This window comes from Acromyrmex echinatior, unplaced genomic scaffold (assembly GCF_024713525.1).
Source record: "Acromyrmex echinatior isolate Ae372 unplaced genomic scaffold, ASM2471352v2 Scaffold22, whole genome shotgun sequence".
Taxonomy (NCBI): domain Eukaryota; kingdom Metazoa; phylum Arthropoda; class Insecta; order Hymenoptera; family Formicidae; genus Acromyrmex; species Acromyrmex echinatior.
In genome coordinates, this window is record NW_028259056.1 from 103,830 (window position 1) to 115,857 (window position 12,028).

A 12,028-nucleotide genomic window follows, 5' to 3' on the forward strand; every position below is an offset into this window, starting at 1 on the left:
TATAAATGGCGGAACCAATCGGAGTAGAGAACACTTTCCGCTCCACTCTCCCTTAAGGGGATGCTGGAGTGTCCTGTTTTATCATTAAATTTTAAAAGCACCTTTCTCATAACTGTGTTTATGGACTGAAAAATCCTTCTCCACAATTAAAGTATCGACAACAACGCAAAGCGCCAGCTACATTTGTATACGAAAAACGAAAAAAAATTAAAGACTTACAGTTTTGTTATCGGCTTCTGTAGTCAACACATCACAATATGTGTTGCATATAAGAGTTTCAGATCTTGCACGTTCATGAAAAGTAGCTAGCGTATTGTAGAAAACCTAAACGAACAATCCCATGCTTTTAGAAACGCGGTAGGAGTTTTAGTTTAAGAGAAAGGTGCATCCAAAAATTTCGTTTGTATATTACGAGTGAAATTGACGTGAAGCCATGAAACTGAGCAGTATTTTAGTTCCGCGATATTCCGACAGCGGCGCTGTCATGAAAAGTGCGTCGCTGAACCATAGAAATGATCTGAATTATTGACCTACTCAGGCCCATATCAATCAAAACGTGCCCTGGTCAAAGTTTTTTCTTTTGAGAGGAAAAATAATAAAATAAATATGATATTAGTTATTTCAATTTTGTTGAAATAATTTCTTCCTAAACAAGAAACATACCATATTATTTACATATGAATACAAATGAAGATAATTATTTTAATTATACTGTTCTGTCTTTTACATACATTTTATTTAGTAAATTATTGATGCATATATATAAAATAACATATACATATATATATATATATATATATGTATGTATATGTATGTATGTGTATATATGTATATATATATATATATATATATATATATATGCATATATAATAGCATACATACATACGCGTGTGCGTATGTATGCGTGTGCGCGCGCGCGCGTGTGTGTGCGTGTACATATAATATATACAACACATGTTTAAACTTTATTTACTGAATTATTTACACATGCATATCAAGGTTCGGAACGTAATGTGTTTCGGTTGAGCTTTCTTTCTGCTCGGATGTCGGAACGACAAGCGGCAATCTCGTAACAGACGTAGCATATAAATGAAATTTTCGAATACACTTTGTTCTTATACTAAAGCTCGTAACTCGTTTCTGCAAGCATAGTATTGTTCTTTGAGGTTTTCTGTAAATCGCCAGCTACTTATGCAAGGTCTGAAATTATTGTATACAGCACATTTTTGACTCGGATGTCGAGTCTTAGTAAGAAGCGCCATTCCTCCTATCGGTCGCGCGCAAACGAAGTAGTATTGCTATTGAACTATAGAAATGGATTGAACCATTGTAAATAAACCAGCAATATATTATCAGCCAGAAACGCCATAATATTATATATTTTTGTATATATAGAAATATATATCAGGATCGTTGTTTAGAGAAGGAATCGTGCGTCCTTACTGCATCGACGATGATGCCAGAATCGATAGAAATCACATTCTTGAATTGCAGAACGAATTATTGAAACAGAAGTACGACAGAGTGAGACAGAGAAAAAACAAAAAAGGATAGAAACTCCGATTGTAATCGGTGAGACTTCGCATGCCGAGCTGGGCTCGTCGAACGAAACAGCGAGTCTATCCTTCAGAGTCTCTCTCTCTCTCTCTCTCTCTCTCTCTCTCTCTCTCTCTCTCTCTCTCTCCTCTCCTCTCCTCTCCTCTCCTCTCCTTTCCTCTCCTCTCCTCTCCTCTCCTCTCCTCTCCTCTCCTCTCCTCTCCTCTCCTCTCCTCTCCTCTCCTCTCTTCTCCTCTCCTCCCCCCCCCATCTCTCTACGGTCGCTTGTTTCTAGCGACCGAAAATGCTTTCTGGAAAATTTCGGTCGCTCAATGTGTATAATTAAGAGGAGAAGGAACATTATAGATAAAATATAAGTTTTAATAAATTATGCTAATCCTATATCCCTCCAATTTATGTATAATAGCAAAAATAATTTCAAAACACGAATTTACGGGATATTTCTATGATTTTCCATGAGCCTTATATACCACGTTCATAGAAAAGATTTGCAAGACCTCGGCGTGGTCTCACGCGTAAGATACGAGATCTGAATGTTAGAGATCTCATGATCAATTCCTTTTTTCTTTTTTCATAATTTTTTTTTTTAAATAAGTGATTGAAGACATTGTTAACAAACATATATTACAGGCTAAATATATTTTTATTTAATTATTGAAATTATATGTGTATTTCTAAACGTTTTAATTTACCTTTAGAAAAAATCCAAAAAAAAATTATGTTTCTGTAATAATGTAACGTCGATCAGTACTTTCTGTGAAATGTTTTTTTTATAATTATCATCCGAAAGAAAATTCTGATAATCAATCAAATCGCAAAAGTGCGATTAATATAATTATAAGGATGATTAATATAATTATAAGGATGATGTCAATATAATTTTATAATTAACAAATCAAAAAGCCTTATATGTGCCTTTATATGCAACATACAAATAATTTTTTATTTATCTATTAAAGTGATTCGGTATTCTTCCTATAGTTATTGGAATACATTAAATTTTGGGTCGACTTTTGAGGCACTTTTGGGTCGCCTTCTTTTGCCTTCATAAACCTGGAGAATACATTTAAATGACGTATCAATAATAGAACTTCAAAGATAATAGAGAGTCTTTTTACAATAACGTGAATTTAGATACGGTGAACGCCTTTTCTTAATTAGTCGCTAAGGAAAAGATAATGTGATCATGATATCGATTATGTATCTTTTTTCTTAGAGTGATAAATAACAATTTTTTGTATGTATGTGTATTATATATATATATATATATATATATATATATATATGCATACATATATCATTTTGCGTGACGCTGTATGTGTAGAAAACAACGGCATTATACGAGTCAATCAGCTGTAACCAGTATGACCCGCGTTCACAGTATCATTGCCGCAACAGTACTATCAATGTAGTGTAGTGTAGTAGTGTTCTACACATACCATATATATATATGTGTGTATGTGTGTGTGTGTATGTGTATGTATATATGTGTATATGTGTATATATATATATATATATATATATATATATATATATATATATATATATTTATATAGTGTTTTTTGTTCACAAAATAGAAAAAATAGTAGCAGAATATTGTCTGCCTTTGATAAGAGAAGGTTATGGGTGCTTTATAACAAGCGACTCAATACAATATCTCATCCTTGTACAGGGTGGGCCATCTATTGGTACGTTTTTAAAAATGCGATCAAATGAGCATACATTGATATTTTTTATTAATTTTTTTTTTGTTGTGAAGCTAAAAGTATCCGCGTCAAGAATGAAAAACGATTTCGTTCATGTGGCTCCCTCTACTGGCCTTACAGTATGCCATTCGGTCACCCCAATTATTAATGACATTTTGGACTATTGTTTTTCAAAGCTGGAATTGTCTCACACTTTGGGCCACAGCCTCAATATTCTCGGGTGTGCGCACTGTCCGAGCTCTGGGACCACTTCTGTCATCCACTAACATCCCTTTCTCACGAACTTTCCTCACCAATTTGCGTATAGCTCCTTCGGTGCTCCATATTTCTTTTCAAAATTCGTACAGTTTCGGCGACACAGCACTGACTTTGAAAATAAGTTTTTAAAATTTCAAAACGCTCTTCAAGAGAAAACATGTTGTTTCGTGCCGCGGACGGTATGACTAATAAACTGTCAAAATTTCGGGTCTGTAGCTCGTTCGGTGTTGCCATACGACGAAATTCAAAAACGTACCAATAGATGGCCCACCCTATATTATCGTAATATACAAGATTGTAATAATACACCGTGTCACACTGTCTTTTGTTGGAAAGCACTCTAGAAGACCAAAATTGGTTATTATGATGTGTGTTTTTTGTTGGCACCCTATAAAGCCAGAATGAGAAAGGTTAGCATCTTTATGTTATTCGTAAAAATATCACTTTTATTTATCATACAAGTGATATGATTAAATTTATTGTTATAACAATAAATTGCGCTTTGCCTAATTATGATCCAATGTCAGAGGCGTTCATCGTGGGCTGACTATTTTTAATTTACTGCCAGAGGCGTTAATCGTGAGCTGGCTAGCTATAATAAAATGTCACAGCCATAAATCATATTTTGGCTAGTTATAGACAAATGTCAGAGGCGTTCATCGTGGGCTGACTATTTTTAATTTACTGCCAGAGGCGTTAATCGTGAGCTGGCTAGCTATAATAAAATGTCACAGCCATAAATCATATTTTGGCTAGTTATAGACAAATGTCAGAGGCGTTCATCGTGGGCTGACTATTTTTAATTTACTGCCAGAGGCATTAATTGTGAGCTGGCTAGTTATAACAAAATGCCACAGCCGTAAATCGTGCTTTGGCTAGTTACAAATAAATGTCAAAGGCGTTTATATATGTACTGACTATTTTTAATTTATTGGCAGAAGCATTTCGATTATTAAATTTGGTGAAATACAATTACGGAACCAATTTATAGAATTTTGCGTCTGCAATTAAAGAAATGCAAATAGATGCATTGTCATGATGGAATCAAAAGCTAATTGCTTGACATAACCGAAACAAAGAAACTAATGAAGAAAAAAAACTGAATATCAGTAAATAGTTTCTTTGAAACCTTACAACTTTTGTCTGAAACGTTTTTTCTAAAAACGTTATGTAATAGCCTTAGCACAAGGATTGTCGTAATTGAATCGTAGAACGTGAATCATAGGGCAACGCATTATATTTTGGCGTACTATGCATGCCGATACACGTTCACATTCCTTTACGATTAGTTATAGTCATCTTTATATTCAGCTCCTAAATCCGGAGTCTTTTTGGACACCCTATATAATATATATGTTATACATATATGTATGTATACATATTAGGTGTTGGAATTAATTCGTAGCGTTTTACAAGTGATGGGAAGTACTTTCATTAATGTATTTTTTAATGCTCATGTGAAATAAATAACATTCTTTCATTAAAAACGCTACGAATTAATTCCAACACCTAATATATATATATATGTATATATATATATACAACATACATTACACAGTCAATAGTCACATGCATAATTTTTGTACGATGCTGTACGTTTATGAAATGTATGTAAGTATATCATATTCAAAGTGTTTTAGCAAATATATACACTTACAGGTCAATGTACGTTGACTAACAGCAAGTTACAATAAGTATATTTTTACTAAATGAACACTCTGACTGTGACTTAGATATATTTTCGGATGCAACCATGTATTTGAAATACATGTATACACGTGTAATGTAATAGCACTTTTTCCTTTATTCCCAATGTCATTTTAACTTAGGATGTAACATGTCAGTACGTAAATACATTGCACATACATATGTAACTATTCCATCTCTTTTTATTATGTTTAATGGGCCTTTTACAATTATAAGCCATAAATCAGCCATAAATAAGAAGTCAAACGCTAAAAATTGGCTGTGATTGATCAATTTTTAGCTTCTGACTTCTGATTTGTAACTAATGTGTTATTGTAGAAGGCCCATAATAAAAAGAGATAGAAGTTACTCATACTTAGCTTTTCATGCAGATATAATATAGACACAGTCTATTAGTGAATATTAGAATTATATTTTATGTGCATTATGATGTGTACACACATTATAAAATATATTTCTAATTCATATTCACATATGTGTGTAGCTACTTCATCTCTTTTTGTTACGTATAACAAAAAGGTGTACTGATGTCTTCTTTTTTCTACGTTTAATAAAAAGAGATATATTTTTTTAGGATCAAATATTAGTGATATATACTTTTATATTTCAATATCAGAATATACAACGAACATCAGACGTAACATCTTAAAAAAAATAATCAAATTACGAATCCTCTGATAAATCCTCATTTTATGTGTGTGTATGTATATATATATATATATATATATATATATATACATGCATTATATATATTTTATATATGTATACAATTTTAATATTGCACATTTAAACACAGAGAATGCATAAACAGCTTAGCATTGATAATTTCTATCTGCAACGTATGTATATTCACACATTATAGTACATATATGCAATATTGTACAATATTGCCTATGTGTGTATTATATTTAAGTACATCACTAATATTTTAACATGATTAACTTCTACATATTTTTATTAAACATAGCAAAAAATGGTATAGCTATGTATATTATATGTGTAATATATCTATATATAGCTAATACATATCACATCCTGACCTAAAATGACATTGTACGACAGGAAAAATGCTATTATATAGGCCCATGTGTCAATGTACACTGTCAATACTGAAAATCTATAGTTACGTATTTTCAGTACTCGCAATGAATATCGAAATACAGTTGTAGTATCACTTTTTCCTATGATTTTTCCTATCATTTAGAGTTTAGTCAAGATGTAACATATATTACTGTCAATATATGGACACGTGTTTCATATATATATATATATATATATATATATATATAAATGAATACGACATTGCACATACATAATGTAACTCTTTTTACTCTGTCTAATAAAAAGAGATAGATACTTATAGTACTTATACATTACTAATATGTCGACTATATATCTAATATAGAAAATTGTATGTACATTATACTATGATAATTCTAACATTGTTGTAACATATAACAAAACATTATTAGTGAATATAAATTATAATTATATTTTATATGTATTATAATGTACATATACACAATAATGTACAAAATATAATTTTAATATTGCATATATCATTAATTCATTAACATGTTTATGTCTTCACTAATATGTCAATAATATTTTTTGTGTTATTGTGTATATACACATATATTATAATACACATAAAATGTAATTGTAATTCGTATTCATGAATGTCTTTTTATATACAACATTAGAATTACATTTTATATATCATTATACATATTATAATATAAAATTTTAATATTGCAAAAATGGACATAGAGAATATCTGCATGAATATCTATATATATATATATATATATATATATTATGATATTCATTTATGATAATATATTATCGTAACCTAAAATGGCATTGGATGTAAGAAAAAAGTGCTATTACGGTTTCGTATCGATATATCTAATTTAATTAAAAATCTGTATTTTATATATATTACAGACTTTTAGTACTGATGATATATATTAGAACACGGTCTACATTGCATGTGTATATAATAACTAAATATGTATATAATGCAACTAAATTTCTAAGGTCCGATTCTACAAATATAAGATTAACTTCAATTATGTTTATTTTTTTTTCAATTCTAAAATTGGAAAATTTTCCAAAATAAATCTTACATTGTGGGACCGATCCTAATACACGTCCCTGTTAAGATGGTAATGTAGGAAACGGAATAAAAATATCGATAATTAATCGATCGAATTTCCTGCATGATCATATTAACTTCAGAGGGCGTAAGCAGATTATACATTGGAAATGAAAACCTGTAATATCGACCTTGATCAAGTTCGGCCTTCGCTCCAGCATCCCCTTAATTCTCTGAGCGAATCATTTCATCCTTGTTGTTTATCAAATGTTAAATAAGGACAAACGAGCATTGCGATTGTGGAACGCAGCTTCAGTTTTAGCACTTAGTGATTTTTTAATACGATTAGTTCCTACATTTAGGTTTAGCACGAACTAAAGGCAAGAACCAATCATATTATAAAGAATCACTAAGTGCTAACTGAGAGCTTATTACGGTTCTTGAAACGAAATGAAAATTACGAAAGTGAATTTGCTAGAATTACAAAGAGTCAAATTTACTATATATATAATTATATATATATTTACTAGAATATTTATAACTTCATTGGTTAACAATCTCTTATTTACTTTATTGGCTAATACCTAGTAAGTTTGCTCATTTTCGTAATTTTCACTTCGTCTAAAGAACTGTAATCCCGGATCCTCATACGAGCAACAGCGCTTTGATACCAAAAGCTAATTGATGAAAAACGGGTGATGGAAGTAAATTTTTACCCCCACAACTGGCTTTTCAGAAATCAGCGTTCTGTGTTAAAGCGCTGTTGTCTGTATGAAAATCCGGGCTAAGGATGCTTACCCATGCAGCAAAATAGCGTAACGCGGAACGAGAGCGGAACCAATCACAAGTAGGTCTGTACCAATTGCAGTTGATATGGAACGCTTGTAATTTGTTCTGTTCTTGTTTTGCATTATGCTATTTCGCTGTATAGATAGATACCCTAATAAGTCTCCAGGAGACTTATGTTTCCGGCACATTAGCGCGATGTTCGTCGCGTGCGACACGCGATATCTAATGAGTATACAGCTTTATCGATATTCTTATTCTAAAGGTATACTGTCATTGAATATCGCACGTCGCGCACGACTGGTGTGCCGGAGTTATTATTAGGTCTCCGTCCTATAAGTGGAAATTTACAGCGGAACGGAACAGCGTGACTAATCACAACTCTGCAGTTAGCTTTTTTTCTGTAATTGTGATTGATCTCGCTGTTCCGTTCCGTTGTAAATTTCTGTTAATGGGACAGCGGCCTACGGTTCTTTAGACGAAGTGAAAATTACAAAAATGAAACAAACTCACTAGGCATTAACCAATGAAGTTATAAATATTCATTAGTAAATTTGATTACTTTCATAATTTTCACCTTATTTCAAGAACCATAATAAACTCCTTAATTAATTTTTCTTTGTAGGCATTAGCTTCAGTAGATTCAACAGTTGAGTGACCACTCACTGCTATTGATGTATTCTTTCAGACCTAAAATGTTGATTGGATGATCTAAACGAATAATACACCCAATAATAGCGAACGCTTACTCAACTGTTGAATCTACTGAACGCAGCTAATGAAACGCAGTCATTGAGTGCATTCAGTACTACAATCGTTTACTGAGCGCTTAGTGAGCTCTTGCATCTATTTGGTCTATATTTTTGGATCTATTGGAATATATCAATTAGATACAAGAACTCGCTGAGCGCTCAGTGAGCGGTTGAAGTATTGAATTTTTTTCTATCTAAATGCGTATTTTAAATAGCGAATATTTTTTTGAATTTAATTGGATTCAATTGGATTCAATTAGATTCAGTTGGTTGCAATTGGATTGGAAGATTGTATTTTCTATTCAAAATTTTGAATTGAACAGTATTCACAATGCACAGAAAAAGCTAATGTTATTTTTAGATTGAAAGGCATAGAGATGCTTTATGCAATTCTCATAAACAAAAATGCATTCAGGATTGAAAAGCATTTGTTTTAACATTCATGAATTAATATTTTTGAAAATCTGAATGCATTTTAATTTATTTCAATCCATTCTCATTTGTTGTATATAGATATATATTGGGTCATCTAAAAAGTATCCGCGGTTTTTTGTCACTAAATAGTGTTGTATCAACACCATCTAGTGACAAAAAACCGCGAATACTTTTTAGATGACTCAATAGATATATAGATATATAGATATATAATAAAAATATCATCATTTAACAGATATAATAAAGTATAAACAATTTACATTACTATGAGACAACATTGGGTAAGTATCGGATAATTTAATTTCACTTGGCCGATACGCATCGTGATTAGTCTAATATTCGGGCTATGTTCGACTTAGTTTGCGAGTGTTCACATCGATCATTCATTTTACTTCTAATCAAAGAAAAACAAAAGAACATAGCTCAATTATTTTTATGTTATAACTTTTTTGAACTTAGTTGGATTAAAACGAAAAATTTCCTACTTATAATTTTGAATAATTTAAGTATAATTTATGATCCATTTTTAAATAAATACTTTTTTTATTCAATTGGATCGGAAAACTGTATTTTATATTTAGAATATTGAATTGAGTTTTATTTACGTTGCACAGAAATTGCTGATATTATTTTCGAATTTAACTGAATTAAAAAAATTGTACTTCCTATTCACAATTCTGAATTGAGTAGTATTCACGATGTGCACAGAAAAATGCTAATATTATTTTTAGGTTGAAAGGCATAGAGATATGCTCTATGCAATTCCTATAAATGAATAAAAATGCATTCAGGATTGAAAAGAATTCATTTTAACATTCATGAATACATTCCTTATTTCTGAAAATCTGAATCCATTTTAATCCATTTCAATCCATTCTTATTTGTTCAGTAGAAAAAGCAGTTTGCAATTTGTTTGTTCTTTAATAAAATTCTTTAATATGATTAGTTTTGGCCTTAGTTTCTCACTAGATCTAAATGTATAAACCAATCATATCTAAGAATTTTATAACAGTTACAAAGCTGCTTTCTCTACTAAATGCAGTCATTGATATATTCTTCCAAATTTAAAATATTGATTGGATGATCTAAAAGAATACACCAATAGCGAGCGCTCACTCAATTGTTGAGTCCGCTGTTAATAAGCATTTAATGCATTTAGTACTACAACCCCTCACTGAGCGCTCGCTGAATGCAACCATTGTAAAGCCAGCGACACATGATACTTGTTTTTCTTGCAGGATTGTTAGCTGGATTAGAATCTTGCTACCGTATTGGCTGTGGTGCTGTCAATGCTATCATTTTGAGAATATGACAATTGCTCATAAGCCAATCACAGCGTTAAAAAAAAATAATCCTAAATTCCCTATGCAGAAGTTGCTGTGATTGGCAATAGGCAATTGCTACAGTGCGCAATTGCACCGTTCCCCAGCATCGCAGCCATACGGTGGTAAAGAGAAAGATTCTAATCCAGTTAGCAATCTTTTTCTTAGGAAAACAAGCTTGGCAGGCTTAAGGTTCTGCTCATAGTAGAAGGAATAAGGAATTAAGAATAAAGAATAAACGATTTCAACCTATGATCGTGTATTCCGATGTATCCGATTTCTGATAGGTTAGGGGTTCCGTACAATAAAAGGAATATGGAATAAGAATTTCAATCTATCAGAAACTGTGTATTTCACAATACATGATTTCTGATAGATTGAAATTCTTATTCCGTGTTCCTTTTATTGTGCGGAGTCCCTAACCTATCAGAAATCGGAAACCCCTTAAAATCGTTTATTCTTTATTCTTATTATTTCTTATTCGTATTATTGTGTGCAGGGCCTAAAATAATACTCGAGGGCACCCAGGTGATATTTCTGAACGCAGCTATGCCACGGTTCACCGTGACCGTGCCACACTCAACACTGTGTCATTTGCGTCTCTTGTTGAAAAGCTTTCATGCTGCAGACTACCTTCTTGTGAAATCAGCATGTTCCTTTGATTATTTTAAGGCAGCGCGGTCAGTGCTTATTTAACGTTGTATATACAAAGTAATGGTAAAAACTCAATAAATTTTGACATTGTCGATAAATTTGTTATATAAATTCGTAATATATATATATTTTTATACATTATGTCTTTTCTCGAGATGATTTAATTTCAGGATATCATTTCACTTTACTATTAGGAACATTGTAGATATGCATCTATATGATTCAACAATTTGTCGTTTGTGCGCGGCGGACAATGGCAACGAGCATCTATTTATCAGTGAGACAGGCGAGTCGAATCTATGCTCGCTGGTGAATCGTTACCTGCCATTGAAGGTAAGGCGTTGTGTTTTCGAAACGCCGGTTATACGGACTGCAACTTGATTTCCTACTCTGATTTTCATGCCTTCCATACAGTGCTACTGCACTGATCAAATGTTCATCATTTTATACATAGCATGTTTAATTATTTCTCAACTTTTTATTATGGACTTTCTCTCTCTCTCTCTCTCTCTCTCTCTCTCTCTCTCTCTCTCTCTCTCTCTTTCTCTCTCTCTCTCTCTCTCGTTTCCTTTTTGCTAACAAGGATATTTTAATTATTCATATCTTGAACATATTTGTATTGCCTCTATATTACCACTTCGATATAATCATAGATGAATAGTTTTTTAATTAATTGTATATATATATATATATATATATATATATGTATAATATATATATATATATGTATATAGTTTTGTTTACTTAAATTTC

At 31.7% G+C, this 12,028-nt stretch overlaps 1 protein-coding gene and 1 long non-coding RNA gene across 11 annotated transcripts in view; both read left to right on the forward strand.

Moving 5' to 3' along the window:
- Nucleotides 1-12,028, forward strand: part of LOC105147649 (uncharacterized) — a 118,396-nt gene that overhangs the window by 4,450 nt on the left and 101,918 nt on the right. For 4 of the 10 annotated variants that reach the window (XM_087416401.1, XM_087416410.1, XM_087416408.1 and 1 more), the window contains exon 1: nucleotides 11,446-11,608. In XM_087416401.1, the coding sequence (XP_087272527.1) occupies nucleotides 11,483-11,608 (126 nt within the window). In that variant the 5' untranslated portion in view covers nucleotides 11,446-11,482. Of the gene's footprint in view, nucleotides 1-11,155; nucleotides 11,339-11,445; nucleotides 11,609-12,028 lie in introns of those variants that run through there. The other 6 variants (XM_087416399.1, XM_087416404.1, XM_087416403.1 and 3 more) reach the window with 6 other exon arrangements.
- On the forward strand, nucleotides 1,834-3,345 carry LOC147906517 (uncharacterized). The gene is made up of 2 exons (XR_015548370.1): nucleotides 1,834-3,033; nucleotides 3,135-3,345. It is a non-coding gene; the product is annotated as an uncharacterized LOC147906517 (long non-coding RNA).